The sequence below is a fragment of the Trachemys scripta genome, chromosome 13 (assembly GCF_013100865.1).
Source record: "Trachemys scripta elegans isolate TJP31775 chromosome 13, CAS_Tse_1.0, whole genome shotgun sequence".
NCBI classification, from domain to species: domain Eukaryota; kingdom Metazoa; phylum Chordata; order Testudines; family Emydidae; genus Trachemys; species Trachemys scripta.
In genome coordinates, this window is record NC_048310.1 from 21,644,811 (window position 1) to 21,664,838 (window position 20,028).

The window sequence follows — 20,028 nt, forward strand, 5'->3', positions numbered from 1 at the left end:
CCTGGCCCATATGATAGGTGGAGACCACCTTAGGGAGGAACGAAGAGCATGGGCGGAGCTGGACCATATCCTTATGGAACACCGTGTACGGGCGTTTGGAGGTCAGGGCCCGGAGCTCCGAGACCCGTCTAGCAGACGTGATCGCCACCAGAAAGGCTACTTTCCATGAGAGGTGTGACCAGGAGCATGTAGAAAGCGGATCAAATGGAGGTCCAGTTAGCCTGGCCAGCACCAAGTTCAGGTCCCACTGGGGGAATGGGAGCTAACATACAGAAAGAGGCGATCCAAGCCCTTAAGAAATTGACCAGTCATGGCATGAGAGAATATTGTCTGGCCCTGCACTGGCGGATGGAAGGCCGATATGGCTGCCAGGTGCACCTTGATGTACAAGGGCGCTAGGCCCTGGGCTCTAAGATGAAAGAGGTAGTCTAGTATAAGCTGGATCGGAGCAGCCACTGGCGAGACACCCCAATCAGCAACCCACTGGGGAAAAACGAGACCATTTCACCAGGTAGGCCTGACACATGGAGGGCCTCCTGCTCTCCAGGAGGACACACTGAACTCCTTTCAAGTCCTCTCCTCACGGCCTAACCATTGAGCAGCCTAGCCGTGAGGTGGAGGGCTGCTAGGTTGGGGTGGAGGAGGCAACCTTGGTCTTGGGAGAGCGGGTCCGGGTGGGCTGGCAGGCAACGGCCACAGCGGGGCAACTGCCAAGCTCGTGAGAGTCCCGTACCAATGCTGCCTGGGCCATGCCAGGGCGATCAGAAGGACATGGGCCCTATCCATCTTTATCTTTTCCAAGACCTTGCCGATCAGTGGAATTGGGGGAAAGACATAGAAAAACTGACCAACTAGGACAGAAGGAGGCATCGGATATCACGCCCATGCCCAACCCTCCCCTGGAGCAGAAGCAGTGACACCTGTGGGTCATGAACAAGTCCACTTGGGGAATGCCCCACATTTGGAAAATCCTGTGCACCACCTCCGGGTGCAGCGACCATTTGTGCTGAGAGGAGAAGTCCTGGCTCAGCCGATCCGCCCAAGAGTTTTGAATGCCCAGTAGATGGTGGGCTTCCAAGTAGATATCATGGGCTATGCAGAAGCCCCACAGCCTGAGGGCTTCCTGTAAGAGGGCTGAGAAGCAGACCCTGCTTTGCCTGTTGATGTAGAACATCAAGTCCGTGTTGTCCATGAGAACCCTGACCACTCATCGCTAGGCACGAGTGAAAAGCCACGCAGGCTAGACGGACTGCCCTGAGCTCCTTGACATTTATGTGCAGGGCTGGGTCCTGCACAGACCACAGACCTTGGGTCTGGAGGTTTCCCACATAGGCTCCCCACCCCAGGTCCAACACATCGGACACCAACTCCACAGTCGGGGACCAGCCCCTAAACGGGACCCCTTGGAGCATGTTCCCTAGGGAGGACCACCAGCATAGGGAGGCTATTACAGGTTTGGGCACAGTGAGGACTTGGTCCATACTGTCTCTGGACTGAGAGAATACCGAGGCCAACCAAAGCTGAAGAGGCCACATCCTGAATCTAGTGTGATGAATCACGTACGTGCACGCAGTTGGAGGCATGCTCTGGCAGTCATCACGCGAAACCTTGTGACCACGCCAATGAGCTCCCTTAGGGTTTCAAATCTGTCTGGTGGGAGGGAGGCTCTGGTGATGTCACGTCCAGAATTGTCCCAATGAACTCTATGCATTGCACCGGTACCAATGTGGACTTGGTGTTGTTTACCAGCATCCCCAGTGTGGTGCATGTGGACAGAAGTGTTATGTGATCCTGTACCTGTGACCTGCAGCTGCCCTTGACCAGCCAGTCATCGAGGTAGGAAAAGATCTGGACTCCGCCCCCCCCCCCCCCCCCCCCCCCCCCCGACACCTGAGGTAGACCACTACCACAGACATACACTTTGTGAAGGCTCAGGGAGTCATCAATAGGCCAAACGGGAGGACAGTGAACTGGTAGTGCTCCTGCCCTATCGTGAAGCAGAGAAAATGCCTGTGGCCCTTGAATATATGAATGTGGAAGTATGTGTCCTGTAGATCGAGGGCGGTGTACCAGTCTCGAGGGAGGGGATGATGGAGACTAGAGAGACCATGCAAAACTTGAGCTTTACCATGTACTGGTTCAGGCCTCGCAGGTCCAGGATGGGCCTGAGCCCCCCTTTAGCCTTCAGGAGGAAAGTACATAGGTGGTTGGAGAAGGGAAGGTCCAGTGGATCCCTGGCACGAACTGGTAAGTCATCCCTGGGCGTCCCATCAAAACTGGCACTTACCCGCCTGCTTGCCCTAAGAGGGCCCAGGCTGGGGCACAGGTCGGGATTGCCTTTTGTGGGCGCTTTTTATAGTCCTTTGATTTTTTTTTTATAAGGGGGCTGGTATCTGGAGTGGCCTGACTGGGAGTTTGCTACGGTTTGAACTTGGTCCTGGCTGGGACAAGGAGTTCTGTGCCTCGCTGGACAACCCAGACAGCTGGAGCCACGACGCTCTCCTCATGGACACAGCGGAGGCCATAGACCGTGCAGCTGTATCGCGGCTGCATGAAGGGCCGCCCTAGCGGCAGCCATGCCCTCCTCAACCAGAGCCTTAAACTCCTGCTTATCACGCTCCTGGAGGGAGTCCGCAAATTTGGGCACTGAACCCCACAAATTATAGTCGTATCTACCCAGCAGGGCTTGGTGGCTAGCCACCCTCAGTTGGAAGCTCAAGGACGAATACATTTTTCTACCGAATAAATCTAGTCTCCTTGAGTCCTTATTCTTAGAAGTAAGAACAGGTTGACCACCTCGACCACTAGAGAGTTGGGGGTGGAGGGGGGGATATACAGATATTCGTGACCCTTGGCAGGCACAAAATACTTCCGTTCTGCCCTCTTAGAGATGGGGAGCAAGGAAGCCGGGGTTTGCCACAGGGAGTTTGAGATCTTTGCCACCCCTTCATGGAGTGGGAGAGCCACCCTGGCCAGTGCTGAAGCCGAGAGGACACTGAAGAGGGAATCCGAGGGTTCCTCCCCGTTCTCAGCTTGTAGGTTGAGGCTTGATGCCACCCTTTTCAACAACTCCTGGTGGGCTTTCGTGTCCTCCTGTGGGATGGGAGGAGGAGGGGCCATTAGCCTCATCAGGAGAGGATGAAGAAGGGGGTGCAGTGCTCTGCGTCCCCACCAGTGCCGCAGGTCCCATCACTTGGTCCCCTTCTAAGTGTGGGACTAGGGAATGAGCACACCGCTGACCCTTTTCTGGGAGGCTGAGGGAGGCCGATGGTCTTTCTGAGGCTCTGGCCACCACGTGAGCCACCACAGGGTGGCTTTGTCGGGACCCATTGGTATCATGGTGCTGGCCAGGGAGCCCAGTGCCACTGCACCTGCTGTGGCACCATCAGAGCGGACTGCCCTGCCTGACTCGCCTGGTCCACCAACTGTTGACTTCGACAGGAGGCCGGGCTGGCATACAATCCACCGCTATCCCGGGACAGGGCCGAATGACAGCGTTGGGAATGGTGCCGAACACGAGACCGTGATCCCGCCGTGCAGAAGCGGGAGTACTGTCTGTAGCAGCTGCTCTGCGAACGGCTCTGATGGGCGGATCCACAACGGCGGCGTGCTGGTGATTGACGCCTGGGGCTGTGGGAGCACTGCCCTCGAACAGGATGAAGAGAGAGAGCGGCGTTGACATCCGTACCATGAGGGGCCACAACAGCTTCTTGGAGATAATGACCTCCGGTGCCATCTGTCCCGGTCTCGGCCGGGCACACTCATCGGGAGGTCTACGTTCCCTCGAGGCAGAGCGGTGCCTGGAACCCCTGCTGGTTGGCACACAGCCAGACAACCTCGTGGGGGTTGACGGGGACCGGCACGGGCTGCGCGTGGGATGGTCATTGTGCAGAGAACGGCGACGGGAACCTTCCCTCGACTGTGAGCGGTACCATCCAGGCGGTGACTGTGGGGGTCCGAGTGGGGGCTTGCCCCTGGACCGGGGATCCGTTGACAGCGGTGCAACTGGTACCAGTAGAGACATAACATCTCGGGCTGCCTGCAGGGCCTCTGGCGTGGAGGGCACCCGAATGTGGCCATTGACGTCCGGGGAGGTCAGCTCAAGAGCGGGCTGGGCTACTCCGCTTGACTTGAGTCAGAGGCCGCAAGGCTGATGGGGACCGAGAGCTGTCCAACACAGGTCTAGTCTCTCTCCCAGCCTTGCTCCGGTGCCTTGGTGGAGAAGGTCTCTTCTTCACCTTTTTAGAGTATCCTGTGGATGGGGAGCGGTGCCGACTGGTGGAAAGCATCGTTGGGTTGCCACGCACCGATGCTGCGGTGCTCAGTGCCAACTCAGAGCGGTGCAGCAATGTGGGGGTCAGGGCCGACTCCATCAGAATGGCTCGGAGCTGTATGTCCCCACTCCTCCTTGGTCCGAGGTTTGAAGGATCTGCAAATTTTGCAGCGGTCGCTGAGGTGGGTTTTCCCCAGACAGCATAAACAGTCCACATGCGGAACACTCACAGGCATAGGCCATTTGCAAGTGTCGCATGACTTAAAGCCCAGGGCGCGGGGCATGCCCTGGCTGGGTGCCCTTAACTATTCTATTTTTGGGGGGGGGGGTAACTATAGGTACTAACTATGAACTAACAAAATCCAAAGAGGGAAAGCTACAGTAGAGCTGGAGAAGAGCAGTACTGAAGCACCTTCACTGGCGGCAAGAAGGAACGGAGGGTGGGGGGAGCGCGCAGTGCCCCTTATACCGTGCCATAGCAGCGCCACTCCAGGGGTCACTAGAAGCACTCCCCTACGTGTACTGCTAAGGGAAAAACTTCTGGCACCAGTGCACATGGCAAGCATGTACGCCTATTGTGGAATGCACATGAGCAATCACTCGAAGAAGAATAAGACAGTTAAAACAACTTGAATATTTCCTTGATATTGCTTATTCATGGTAATTGTTACAGTTGCTTCAGGAATAATATGCAATTGTGAATGGGAGACGAGATGGTTCATGTGATCCCAAATGGACAGGGTTTTTTCTCATGGATTCCAAGACCAGAAGAGATCATTGTGATCATCTAGTCTGACCTCCTATACAACACAGGACAGAGTACTTCTTCAAAAAAATTCCTAGAACATATCTTTTAGAAAAACATCCAATCTTGATTTAAAAATTAACAGCAATGGAGAATCCACCATGAACATGGATGAATTTTTCCAATGGTGATGTGTCCACACTAAAGAGCTTCAGAACCTCTTAATATTGTACGTAGAATACTATAATAAAATTATTTCTTTTGCCCCTGTATTTACAGTTTATATGACATTTGTTTCAGGGTCATTTAAAACCCAATAAAATAAGAATCTATATCAATGAACCATGCATGCCTTTTTAAAGCAAACAGCATGGCAGGTACAAAAGGGGCCCAACTTCAGTGTTTACCCTGCCTCTCTTCCTTGCTCCAAGCACAAACCACTCCCAAGCACCTATCCTCAGCCAGGTAAGGCTGAAGATGGAAAGACAACAATCTCTTAGGAGCAATCCCAGACCCTCAGAAGAATCCCAGATCCTCAGCAGCAGGAGCTACAGCAAGATGGCTTTTGTAGCTCCAAGATCCCAGTGACATCAGAGTCTTCCTGCTGCTGCTGCACTCTCCCTGCCCATCATGCTGTTCAAACAGGATTACATCACTGTGAACTAGGAACCTTTTAATTCATTCCTGCAGCATCCACGCAGAGGAGTTACAGGGCAGCACTATTCATGTTCCCATTCTCCAAACAACAGGCAGCATAGGCATGCCCTTTGTCTTCCCCTATTATAAACTCTTCAGCAGAGGAACTGGTTTTTTTGTCTGTAAGAAGTGTTGCATACATTGGGCTCTATAAAAATAAAACTACACTAAAAACTTATTTTCTAAGGAAAATATAGATTTTTATGCAAGCAGCTTGGTATTTTTATTGATACTTCAAAACAAAAAAGGACAGTTAGCTGTTCCCTAACTGGTTTTCTTCGAGATGTGTTGCTCCTGTCTATTCCACAGTAGGTGTGCGTGCTTGCCACGTGCACCGGTGCTGGAAGTTTTTCCCTTAGCAGCATCCAGTGGGGGAGCACCGCTGCAACCCCTGGAGTGGCGCTGACATATCATGCTATAAAGGGGGCTGTGTGCTCCCCCCACCCTCAGTTCCTTCTTGCCAGACAACTCCGACAGAGGGGAAGGAGGGTGGGATGTGGAATAGACAGGAGCAACATCTCGAAGAATGCCAGTGACAGAACAGGTAAATGTCCTTTCTTCTTCAAGTGATTGCTCCTGTGTATTCCACAGTAGGTGATTCCAAGCTATACCTGACGGAGGTGGGTAGGAGTTCTAAATGATAAAGGTTAGAGGTTACCCGGGCGGAGCACTGCCCTACCAAACCCGGCGTCATCCCTTGCTTGGGAGACGATCGCATAGTGTGATGCGAAAGTATGGACACAGGACCATGTAGCAACCCTACATACGTCCTGAATGGGGACATGAGCCACGTAGGCCACAGACGAGGCCTGGGCTCTCGTCGAATGCGTCTTAACAATAGGAGGCGGGGGAAGCCCAGCCAGGTCATAACACGTGCGTATGCACGAGGTGATCCAGCGGGAGATCCGCTGGGTGGAAACCGGTTGCCCTCTCATGCGCTCAGCCATAGAATGAAAAGCTGTGGGGATGCCCGAAATGGCCTTGTTCGATCCAAGTAAAAGGCCAACGCCCTATGCACATCTAGCATGTGTAGGCGTCGTTCCTCATTGGAGGAATGGGGCTTAGGACATAGGACTGGCAGGAAAATGTCCTGGTCCATATGAAACGCTGAGACCACCTTCAGTAGGAAGGCCGGGTGTGGGCGAAGCTGTACCTTCCCCCTTATGGAAGACAGTGTACAGGGGTTCCGAGGTGAGCGCCCTAAGCTCCGAAACCCTGGGGGCTGAGGTGACAGCCACCAAAAACGCCACTTTCTCAGATAAGTGGGACCAGGAACAAGTGGCCAAGGGCTCAAAGGAAGGTCCCGTGAGGCGTGACAGTACCACGTTCAGGTCCCAAGGGGGAACTGAGGGTCTAGCATGAGGGAACGCTCTGTCCAAACCCTTTAAAAACCTGAAAGTCATGTGGTGGGAGAACACTGATTGTCCCGCCACCGGAGGGTGGAAGGCCGAAATGGCTGCCAGGTGCACCTTGATTGAGGAGGGGGCTAGCCCTCGGGTCCTAAGGGACAGGAGGTAGTCCAGGACCAGCTGGAGAGGAGTGGATGTAGGGGAGAAGCCTCTCTCCCTCGCCCAGGAGAACCGATACCACTTGGCCAGGTAGGTCCTCTGTGTGGACGGCTTCCTGCTTTCAAACAGGACACGTCTAACAGCCTCAGTACACCTCCCCTCCTCCGCATCTAGCCACGGAGCAGCCATGCTGTCAGGTGGAGCGGGGCCAGGTTGAGATGGAGGAGACGACCTCCCTCCTGGGAGAGGAGGCCCGGGTGGAGTGGCAGCCTGCAAGGGGGGGCGCCAAGAGTTGCAGTAGGGTCCCGTACCAATGTTGATGGGCCCAATCCTGGGCTATCAGGATAATTCTTGCCCCGTCTGACTTCACCTTCTGCAGGACCCTGCCTATGAGGGGGAAGGGCGGGAAGGTGTACATCAGGGGCCCCGACCAATTGAGCAGGAACATGTCCATCATGGCCCCTTCGCCTTCTATCACCCTGGAACAGAACCTGGGACACAGACAGTTCTGGGCGGTGGCAAATAGGTCCACCTGGGGAGTGCCCCACTGAAGGAAAATCAATTCTGCCACCTCCCTGTGCAGGGACCACTCGTGTTGATGTGACAACACCCTGCTCAGGCGATCTGCGAGCGTGTTGCTCTCGCCGGGTAGGTGGAACACTCGGAGGAGGATGTTGTGGGCTATACAGAACTCCCACAGGAGCTAGGCTTCCTGACATAAGGCCCTGGAGCGCATGCCCCCTTGCCTGTTGATGTAATACATTGCGGTGGTGTTGTCCGTGAGAACTCAAAAGGGAAGGTGGTCAAAGTGCTGGCGAAAGGCCAGGCACGCCAGGCGCACAGCCCTGAGTTCCCTGACATTTATGTGCAGGGTCAGTTCCTCGGATGACCACATACCTTGGATCCTGATGTCCCCCACGTGGGCTCCCCAGCCCAGGTCCGAGGCATCTGACACTAGATCTAGTGAGGGAGAGGGGTCTCGGAAGGGGATTCCCTGGAGCATGTTGCTCGGGAGGGACCACCATTGGAGGTCCGCAACCACCGTGGGTGGCACCGTAACAACCTTGTCCAGGCCGTCCCTGACCTGGGAATAGCGGGAGGCCAACCAGAGTTGGAAAAGCCTCATCCAGAGCCTGGCATGTCGCACCACTGTGGTGCATGCTGCCATGTGGCCGAGGATTTGAAGGCATATCCGAGCCGTGGTTACCAGGAAGGCTGTGACCGAGGCGACTCCTCAAACCTGTCCCTTGGAAGGGAGGCAGTGGCCACCTGGGAATCCAGCAGCACTCCTATGAATTCTATGCGCTGGACCGGAACTAACATGGATTTCTCCTCGTTTACCACGAGGCCTAGATTTGAGCAGATGCATAGCAGGAGGGTTATTTGCTGCTGCACTGGGACCGGGTCTTGCCCTTGAGCAGCCAATCGTCCAGGTAGGGAAAGACCTGCAGCCCTCTCCTCCTGAGGTGGACCACTACCACCACCATACACTTCGTGAAGACTCTGGGGGCCGTTGAGAGGCCAAAGGGTAGGACTAAACTGGTAGTGGTCCTGACCCACCAGGAAACAGAGGAAGCGCCTGTGACCTTCAAAAATGTGGATGTGGAAGTAGGCATCCTGAAGGTCCAGCACTACAAACCAATCCCCCGGGTCTAGGGAGGGAATAATAGAGGCTAGGGACACCATGCGGAATTTGCAGCCTACCAAGAACTGGTTGAGCTTCCGCAGGTCGAGGATGGGCCGAAGCCCACCCTTTGCCTTCGGGATGAGGAAATACCTGGAATAGAACCCCTTGCCCCGGAATTCCCAAGGTACCCTCTCTACGGCTCCCAGGGAGAGGAGATGCTGTACCTCCTGTTCCAGGAGGAGTGCATGTTCCGGGTCCTCCGCCGATTCCCTGACCGGAGGGCAATTGGGAGGGGGCGACACAAACTGCAACCTGTACCCCAGGGAAACAGTGTTGAGGACCCAGCGGTCCATAGTAATATGGGACTATTGCAAACGGAAGGCAGGTAAACGATTTGCAAACCTGAACTTTATTAACTGGGGGGCTTAACCTGGCAACAGGCCCGATGACCCCCCCCCCAGTCAAAAACGGCGCTTTCCTGGCCTTAGAGGGCACCAGGCGAGGGGCCGAGCGGGATTGGCATTGTGACCGGCACCTCTGCTCCCGCTGCTTCTTAGGCAGGGGCTCATATCTACCCCGAGCCTGTGAAGCGGAGGTGTGAGGCCTGGGCTTGTCCTTGGCTGGCGGGATGTACAGGCCCAGCGTCTGCAGGGTAGTACGGGAGTCTTTCATCCCATGCAGATGCGTGTCTGTTTGATCTGCAAACAGGGCCCGACCATCGAACGGCAGGTCCTGCATGATCGACTGGGACTCAGCCAATAGTCCAGAAAGTGAAAGCCAGGACGCCCTTCTCATGGAGATCGTCGCGTCCATCGAACGAGCGGCCTTGTCCGCTGCATCGGAGGCCATCTGGAGCGCCCCTTTAGCCGCCACTGCCCCCTAATCTGCAAGGGCCCGAAACTTCTTCCTGTCCTTCTCGAGGAGGGAGGCCTCAAACTTGGCAAGGGACCCCCCACAGGTTAAAATCGTATCTGCTCAAGAGGGCCTGGTGGTTGGCCACTCTGAGCTGAAAGTTCGCAGACGAATAAACTTTTCTCCCAAAGGAATCCAGCCTGCGAGCATCTTTGTCTTTAGGGGTAGGAGCAGGTTGGCCGTGCCTCTCATGGTGGTTCACCAATTCCACCACCAGAGAGTTTGGTGTTGGGTGGGAGTACAAGTACTCGTGCCCCTTTGTGGGCACAAAGTACTTCCGTTCAGCCTTTTTGGAGATCGGACAGAGAGATGCCGGGGTTTGCCAGAGGCCAGTAGTAATGTTGGCCACCCCCAATGGAGCGGGAGGGCCACACGTCCCAGCGTTGAGGAGGTCAGGACATTAAACAATGTGTCCAACGGCTCCTCCATCTCCTTGGCCTTGAGATGGAAGTTTGATGCCACCCTCCTGAGTAGCTCCTGGTGGGCCTTGAAATCCTCCTGAGAGACCGGAGGTGGTGGCACCACAGAGTCGTCCGGCGCCGAGGAGGTCGGTGCCGTGGTGTTGTCTGCACCCGGCTGTACCGCAAGCTCGACGTCCTGACCCGGGGCCCGAGTCGGTGCTAGAGGGGCAGTGCCCACTGCCTCATCGCAGTGCCAAGGCGGTGAAGTCGGCTGGGCCTGGGACGCTCCCGCCACGGAGCGGGGTCCCGGCGGTGCCGGTGCCTGGGGCCACGGTGCCCATTGGCACCACTGTCCCTGCCAGGGAACGGCCTGGCCTTGGGACGCGAGGTAGCCTGGGAGGGCCGGCTGGTCTCGCGGCACTGGACGGCTCAACGAGGGACGGCTACGTGCCAAAGCCCGGGACGAGCGGACGGTGCCGTGCAAACGGCTGGAGCGGGCCTGCACATGACGGCTCCAGTCCCTGGAGGCGGACAGGTAGGAGTCTGAGGTGCTGTCTCCGTAATGCCTCCAGCGCCCAAGACTACGACGCCTCGGTACCTGGGATTCCCGTGACAGGCTCCTGGCGTAGCGCCTTCCACGGCGGGTGCTGGAGCAGGAACATCGGTGCCGACAATGAGACCTGTCCCTGCGGTCAAGGCTCAAAGAGGAGCAGCGCCGTCTCTTAATGCCTCCCCTACCGTCTCCCGGAGTGGAGGTGGAAAGCTCGCTCACAGATGATCCTGCTCGCAGCGTGGAGGCATGCCGGGGTCTGCGGCTCAGACCTTCAACTCGGGACGCTATCTCGACCCCGGAGAGCGTCGATGGGCACTGAGCGAAGGCTTCCCATGGGATTGGGGGCCCGCCTGGAGTTGCGCTCCCGGTACCGGAAGCGTCATGATGTCGCACACGGCCTGAGCTGCCTCCGGCGTCGAAGGCATTCTCACCTCTGGTGAGGCGCACGTGGACGGCACTGGACTACTCCGCTCTACCCGAGTCGGAGGTCTCGGTCCCGATGGGGATCGTGGGCTGCCCAACGCGGGTCTAGCCTCACCCCGATCTTCCTCCCGGCGCCGCTGAGTCTTCCCTTGCTTCTTAGAAGGGGAGCGGTGCCGGCTCGTCAGGTCGTCGCTGTGCACCGACAACACGGTACCGGGTGCGCAATCAGGACGGCACGCCTGGGGCACTTTGCTGCGCGCCGAGGACGATGTGCCCAGCACAGTGTCAGCTCGACGCGCCGGTGCCGGGGTCAACACCGACTCCATTAGGAGAGCTCGGAGTTGGATCTCACTGTCAGGGAATTATCCAGATTATCTGTCAGGTCATATCCATCTTTACAATAATGTTCAGCAAGAATTAAATTATATTTTTGAATAACATTTAAATTAATGTTTTTTAAAAACCATCATATAAAAATCTGAAAGTCCTTGTACTCAAATCTGAGCTGAACTGTATAAGCCACCTTTTATATCAGACTGTCAAAATAGTTACAAGTCTTAATTTTTAAAAATATACATCTAACTCAGTACCTTTAAGAGATTACAATCTTCGATTACACTGCAGTTTTCCACTGAGCAAAGTAATATTTGGGACAAGCAAAACAAGCTGGTAGTTACTCTTTATGATTCTATTACATTTTACCCTACAAATGTATGTTACATAATTACTAGTGTAAATTTATTACTACTGTAGCTTCCTTGGTTCTTGAAGTAAAGACACCCACACATTCCTGGCAGCATGTTCAAGAGTAAAGGTATTATTCTTGGTATCCTAGCTAAATCACAGCTGGACAATTGCCTTCCACCTAGGTAAAATTCCCTTGTAGTTTTAACTGTGATTGTTCAATTGTTGTCCTGAATAGTTGTGTTGTATTGCTGGGGACTATTTAATGGCTGCTACCTTCTATATTAGAAGAATAATGTGTGATTGTGTGCGCACACACACATAAATCTACTTAATGGGGTGATTTGGGATCTTTAGATGAAAGGTGCTAAATAAAATGTAAGTAATGATTTTAGTGCTGAGCAGCAAGACCTTACAATTGGCCTGTGTGAAAGGGAGAAAGATTAATCTATTCCTTATTGTCCTTTTTTCTCTCTAAACTAATGCTCATGAAAAGCACCATCTGACACCAAATTGACATCAAGAGACTAAATCCTCTATCTATCCATCCATCCATCCACAGAACAAGTAAAGCAGGAGCAGCAACAATGCAACCTTTCCCACTACCTCAATATACCTCAACTCTAATCTAAAAGGAGGTTTGAGAAGTTAGTTGAGTCTCCAGACCCATTTAAAGCCTGACCTTGATGCAGAACTGTCAGCAAATGTACCAGTAGTGTCAAAGTTATATTGATTCTGTGACATACATACAGTATCAGTTTATTAGGAATTGGTCTTGGAATCAGCACTTCATTTCACTGAGGCCAGTGAAGAATCGTAACATGGCAACAGTTTTTAATCACTGTTAACACAGACTAAATATGCATCAGTGACCTAGTTCTGCAACTTACTACCAATCCACTAAACCAATCATTTGCTCCCCACACCCAGTTTAGTCCTTTTCTTTATTTTTGCTGTCTGGGCAGCAAAGTTTTTTTATACAGTACACCATCAATAAGTGACAACGCTATTTTAAAGTAAATTAACAAAAAACATTGAGAGAAACATACATAATCTTTCTTCTTGAACGGTATAAAAGATTTCAAATTCAAGTATCCAAAATGAATCAAACAACATATTTTAATACAATAAAAGGGCATCATTCACTATTATTTTACTAAAAAAATTAAAGACTTGATCCTCAAGCCCTTAAACTCTGCAAGTAGTTCCATGGAATTTACAGGAAATACTCATCTGAATAAGGGCTGCAAAACAATCTTTAATAATCATTGTGGGTTGGGAGAAGAAAAGGGATTAATAGAGATTTATCTGCTGGCTAGTCATCACTCTCTGTTCCACTATCTTCTGAGGATTCTTCCATTTCTTCTGTTATCAATGCAGAAGAATGATATGCTTTTTGTGCACCTACAATAATGAAGGGGGAAAATGTAAAATAAAAAATTAGTTTATAATATACTTTGATTATGTAGTATGAAAAATGTACTGTAGACTTTTAGTTAAAAAAAAACAAAGCACACACTGGAGAAAAAAACGATGAAAGAAAATAATGGCGTGCAGAACTGGTGCTCTGTTAAGGATTGCTGCATTCAGGATTAGAAGCAATACTCATTTCTCTATACCAATTCAAAAGAGCCTGAACTTATCTGGTTTTGGGAGGTGGTGTGTAAATAACTGGTCTAGATGCTTAACAGGAGAGAATATGTTATACATCAAAGTGAAATGAATATCCATTAAACTTGTACTTCAGGAGACAGAACATAGAATGAAATTATTTGGCGGTGAAACAAGCTTAAAATAATGTTTTCCTAACCAGCTCTGTGAACTTTGAGCAATAAGGTGAAAGAGGGGTCCATTTTCTTATGGATTTAGAAGATATTAACAACAGGTAATCTAAGTGAACATAATCTACTATTCAGCCCACAGTTATATCAGAGACACTCCAGTACAAACTACAATGGCTATACCCACTCCTTTAGTTGTGAGTTAATTCTAGAAATTCATATTAACAAGCTTCTTAAACAGACGCAAGCAGATGACATATCTTTTTCAACAGATGCCTCCCACAGCTGGCCCCATCAGTACCTTATACACAGAAATTGATTTTATTGGTCGTAAATTTTCTTTTCTGCTCATGAGGGTCAAGCAACCTGCACTAACTTGCTCAGCCACAGTATCAGAAGAGTGAATTAGGGCCAGTAGAAACTGGAACAATTTGAAATTTTGGAAAAGTGGATGTCCCTGCTTTAAAAAACAAAACAAAAAGAAAATTATAGTTCAACACCTAGCAGTGTGTGTCAGGAACCAACATTCGCTAAAGCTCCAAACATATTTTATTCTTATTCAGCCCAGCCTATAGCATGTTATGAAATGAAGATACACCCAGGTGACTCTCTTACAAATCTCCAATACTGAGTGCACCAAGAGGGAGGATGCCTAAGTTGGAATAGTGTTGTGAGAATGGGTCGTTTAGGGTATGTCTACATTTTGAACTAAGGGTGTTGTGACGGGTTGGATCACAGAAACCCCCTTGGGGCTGCCAACTGATGTGCCAAGACTACTTCAGCCTCTGCTTTCCCTGCCAACTTGGGGCTCCAGCACCGTCTTGTTGAGCCAGACATGCCAGTCTGCTCCAACACCGACCCAGGATCTGAACCACGTGCCCCAAAGCTGCAGACTTAACTGAAAGCAATTTAAGAAGTGTTCCTGTCTTTAACACTCAGATGTTCAACTCCCAATCAGGTCCAAACCCCAAATAAATCCGTTTTACCCTGTATAAAGCTTATACAGGCTAAACTCATAAATTGTTCGCCCTCTAACACTGACAGAGAGATATGCACAGCTGTTTGCCCCCCAGGTATTAATACATACTCTGGGTTAATTAATAAGTTTAGGCCTGTGCCAGGGCACACTCACCCCTTGTGAGCACCTCCTGTCAGCTGGGTGTGAACCTGCACTCTCTCTCTGCTTGTGGTGCCCCATCGGCTATTGTCCTCATCAGGTGGGTGTTCAGTGGCTCAGCCCTCTGGCTAAGTAATACCAAGTCTAAAATGGACGAACCCCTTCCTGGGTAACAAAGGTCCAACAAGGATTATCACTGTGCCCTTATTGGTATCTGTGGCCCTGCCTCTGAGCTCAGTTCTCAGACCCCTCTTGGCTTGCTTTAAGTCTGTCCAAGCCCTGTTATAGAGCAGCACTGCCAGGGCTTTCTCCCTAGAGACTCTTTGCCTTTAGCAGTTCTCTGGTATCCCTTTAAGTCTTGCCCTTCACTTGGGCCTCTAACCTAGTCTCATCCCCTCAGATCTTAGGCCACTTCCCCAGCAGCGAGTGGGGAGACCTGGATCCACCTACTACTCTGGGTCCCAACCCAGGGACCCTACAAATAGCATCCACATGCTGCTTCCTTTAATAGTTGCTGCTGCTGTTCCCTGGGCTGCTTCCAAAGTAGTCCCGCCTCTTCACCCTTACCTTAGGGCTGAAGCTCTCAATGCCTATTCTTCTTCACCAAATGCCAATGCCACCAGAACCTCTGGTTTTCCCTTGAGCTCTAGCAATCAGAAAGGAGCACCTTCCTTACACCTCTGGTCCCAGCCAGGGACTGACCTACTCAGTCCCTGTAGCTCCTTTCAACTAAGCCTGTTGTGCTCTGATTGGCTGCTTCCCTGCAGTCTTTCTAGGCACGCCTGTAGGTCCCATCTTCACTGCTCCTTCCCTGGGGTCTGGTGTGCTAGGACCACAAAGCTTCTAGCAGGAGGCCTCATCACAAGGCCACAAGGCACAACATTAGGGAAAGTCCTTGTCTTGATGAAAAACCTGAAACTTGCAGGAGAGGGCTTAAATTTCTTTGGCTTGTCTCACTAATGAAAAAGCCACACCAAAAGCAACTTTAAAAGTTAGAGAATACAATGGGAACAAATCCCTTAATACAAATTGTTTTGAGAGAGTGAGTTTATCATATCCCTCAGGGCTAGACTAAGACTCTGTTACAGAGTTATTTTGTGTATCTTGGGTTTGAGATGTTGAACTGAAATAAATGTTTCACCAGGAGACAGGATCCTACCTCAGGTGGTGTTCTGGGGTTGGTTCTCTGCCACAGACTCCCTGCTTAGCCTAGGCAAAGTCACTTCACCTCTGTGTGCCCTAGCTCACACCTGCCAAATGGGGTTACTCTGACCCTGCCTCCTAGGCTAAATCCATTCATGGCTGTAGGATGGAGGAAATGGAGATACCAAGCTGGGCAGATTTGGGCTGAATTTCTCCACAGCCTGAGAGTGAGAGCCAGCTGGGATGGGAGAGAGGAGGAGTTAAGGCCAGCTCCTCTGCACAGGGGGGTCAGGGCTTCAGCCCTGCAGCAGCATCTGTCACTAGAGCGGCTGGGGCTCCAGAGCTGGGGGCTTCAGTCACACCTTCTGCCAGGGTCCGGGGCAGCTCCTCCTGCCTGGGGGGGAAGAAGGGGAAGAGGGTAATTTCCCCCCCACACATGCACCTCCTGCTGGGGCTTTTCCTCCCCCGACCCCCACACAGCTCTTGACGGGGTCGGGGCTTCTCTCCCCCTCTCCAGAATTTTAATTGTTTTTTTAACAAAACAAAGGGAGGCCCTCCTCCTGCCCTGACTCACCCTCCCCCAGCGCTGTCCTGTCCCACCGGGTGCTCAGAGCTACTCTGCAGTGCAGCGGCAGGCACAAGAAGGCAGGAACTGGACCTTTAAAGTTGAAATTGTTTAACAAAGCACTCCATGCGCACGCTGCCACACACAGGGCAGGCATGCAGGGGACTCTCACGCTGTAGCTGGAACCAAATGCCAATCACCTGATTCAAGCTTTCTGATTGGCCGGGACCAGGGGCGGGCCAAGGCTGCGAGCCAATCAAAAAACAAGAAGTTACAAGCTACTGTAAAAGCCCTGCAAGCAAAAAAACTAGCCAACACACAATGCAGGAGCCAACTTAGCCTAAAACAAGCCCAATTTTTTTTTCATTTTTTTTTAGTGAGTTTGGCAAGTCTGATTCCCCTCTGTATTGGGATCAAAGGACACCTGGAGGCCGGAACCAGAGTCAATGGTATGGGATGTCTGCCATCCCTACCCTATACCAAGGGAGGATCAGAAGCACCTATGCACTGAAGCCAGCACCATGTCAGTCCATGCTCCTCTTAGAGGAGGCAGAAGAGTCACCCCAAGACATCGGTCTTATGTGACCTCTTTCTTGAGGTCGGTGATGAATGATTCCTGCGCCTCTTCGGAGAGATCCCTGCCTGGAACGAGAGGCAGGAGCACTTTCCAAGCCAGAGGGCTATCTGCAGCCTGAGGAAGGCCTCAGTACTGGGTCAGACCTCATGGCCTACTCAAGCAGGTGCTGCTTAAGGCTAAGATCCCGCACCACCTGAGTCCACTTTTTGAATGATTTACAGATCGAACAATGCTCATTAAGAAGGCTTTGCCAAGTCAGAGCAAACACCACATGTGGGGGTCACTATTGGGAATCACCACTCCACACAAATGGCAATGCTTGAACCCCAGTGAGGGCATCACAAGGGAGCACTACCAGCACCACTATTCTAAAACTTTTAATTAGCGCTACTAACTAATAAATAACTATATACAACCACCCCCTTGTGGATACAGGGACAGAATAGGCCCACTGCTCTTCCTGCATGTCATAAGAGGCGATTAAAGGGGGGCTGCCTGGAAAGCGATGGACTCTGTCAGGTTAGAAATTTGCCAAAGACATACCATATGATAAGCAAGTCAAGGATGTCCATACCAGACTGATCGCAGTCCAGGTTAATAATGACCACGCCATCTGTCTCCCACCAGGGCAGACGCGACAAGTATACTACTGGTGTAACCCCAACAAAGAGGATCCGTGGAAGAGACAACATAACCATAGTTGCATGGAATGTAAGGACATTGAGACAAATAGGGAGGTTGAAAGAACTCTCATATGAAATGAAACAATACACCTGGCACCTCCTAGGAATCTCTGAGGTCAGATGGAAGAACTGTGGAGAGGTACTAACAGAAGAAGGCCATATACTCTATTACAGTGGAGAGGACAAACATGTCAATGGCGTAGGATTTCTTGTGCATAAAGGTATCAAGTATTCAGTACTAGGATGCCGCCCAATGTCCAGCAGGCTTATTTCCATCCGTCTAACAGCAGTACCATTTAATATCACAATGGTACAAGTCTATGCCTCTACAACAGACTATGACGATAAACAAATTGAAGATTTTTACAATCAGTTCCAAGACATCATTGATAAGGTACACAAGAAAGATATCCTGATTGTACAAGGAATGCTAAAGCGGGTACTGATGCACAGGCAGATTGGCGAGATTACTGTGGCCCTTCATGTAATGCAGTAACCAATGAGAGAGGATTGAGACTTTTGGAGTTTGCCAGCTATAACAATCTGGTTCTTGCAAACACATTAGGAGCACATAAAGCATCCAGACGATCAATATGGCATTCACCTAATGGTCTACATCACAGCCAGATCGACTACATCATGGTGCAAAACCGATTTCGTTCTGGGATTAACGGAGCTAAAACGAGGAGCTTTCCCGGTGCCAATATTGGAAGTGATCACGACCTTGTGATGCTAAATTTTTGGCTGCGACTAAGGAAAATCATCAGGCCAAAGTTCACCAGAACCAAGTTTGACTTAGAAAGACTCAGAGACCAAAACATTGCAGAGTCATTCCAAGCAATGAGTGGCGGAAAATTTGTCCCGCTGCTTGCTCTAGAGGAAGACACAGAAACAATGACCAACAATTACAATGCTGTAATGATTGAGGCAGCAATGGACACCCTTGGGAAACATCGTAAGAAGACAAAACCATGGGTCACAAATGAAATACTACAAATGTGTGACATTAGAAGAGAAATTAAGAGAGAAAAGAACAGCACTGAGGGAGCTGATAAATACAGAGCAATTGGCACAAAAATCAAGAAAGGAATGAAGGTGGCCAAGGCGATATGGATTGAAAAACAATGCTCTAAAATTGATGAGTGTATCAATAATAAAAATAGCAAACGAGCCTTCCAGGTTGTAAAAGATCTGACGAAGGAAAGATGGAACAAAGCTAACGCAATTCAAGACAAAGAAAGGAACAGTCTTACAGAAGAAAGGGACATCATCAATAGGTGGACAAACTACTGTTCTGATCTATACAGCCACCAGACAAATGGAGATCCTAGTGTCTTAGCCCAGATTCAACAGAGGAGGATGACTTTCCAATACTAAGTGAAGAAGTGGAGACAGCTGTGAAATTGCTCAAGAACGGAAAGGCTACAGGTATTGACAACATCCCAGCCGAACTGATGAAGTTTGGAGGAGAAATGGTAATCGATATACTCATCAAGATCTGCAACAAGATCTGGCAGACAGATGAATGGCTCTCCACGTGGACACAGTCACTAATCATCACTCTGCCAAAGAAAGGCAACCTGCAATTGTGTCAAAATTACTGGACCATAAGCTTAATTAGCCATCCCAGCAAAGTGATGTTGAACAGATTGAAGCCACAAGCAGAGAATATCATCACCGAAGAACAGGCTGGCTTTCGTGCTGGAAAAAGTACCACAGAACAGATTTTCAACCTTTATGTTCTATGTGAGAAGTACTTACAACACCAGCAGAACATCTATCACGTCTTTGTTGACTTCAAGAGGGTGTTTGACAGAGTACGGCACGAAGCTCTCTGGGCAACCACGAAGAAGCACAATGTTGGTCGTAAGCTTATTCTTACCATTAAACAGCTGTATGCCAAGGACAGCAGTGCAGTTCTCGTCAACGGCACAATAGGAGAGTTGTTTCGCACCACTGTTGGAGTCTGGCAAGGCTGCCTTCTTTCATCCACACTGTTCAACATCTACTTGGAGCGCATAATGACTGATGCCCTAGAAGATCACACATGCACAGTCAGCATTGGGGGGGCGAACAATTTCAAATCTTCGGTTCGTTGACGACATTGATGGCCTCGCAGGCAGCAAAGATGAACTTGCCAACCTTGAGAAACGATTAGATGAAACCTCCGCAAAATATGGCATGGAAATCAGTGCAGAGAAAACCAAGCTGATGACAAAAAAATGTGATGGGGCCAGCTCACCATATCACTGTCACTGGACAAGAGCTGGAGACAGTGAAACAGTTCAAGTATTTGGGGGCAATTATCACTGATGAAAGACCCAAAGCAGAAATTCAGGC

At 50.8% G+C, this 20,028-nt stretch overlaps 1 protein-coding gene across 2 annotated transcripts in view; it reads right to left on the bottom strand.

Moving 5' to 3' along the window:
* Positions 1-11,158: 11,158 nt before the first annotated feature.
* Positions 11,159-20,028, bottom strand: part of TDRD12 (tudor domain containing 12) — a 140,902-nt gene continuing 132,032 nt past the window's right edge. For both annotated transcript variants that reach the window (XM_034788478.1, XM_034788477.1), the window contains one exon: positions 11,159-13,226. In XM_034788478.1, coding sequence (XP_034644369.1) covers positions 13,138-13,226 — 89 coding nt within the window. In that variant the 3' untranslated portion in view covers positions 11,159-13,137. The remainder of the gene's footprint in view (positions 13,227-20,028) is intronic.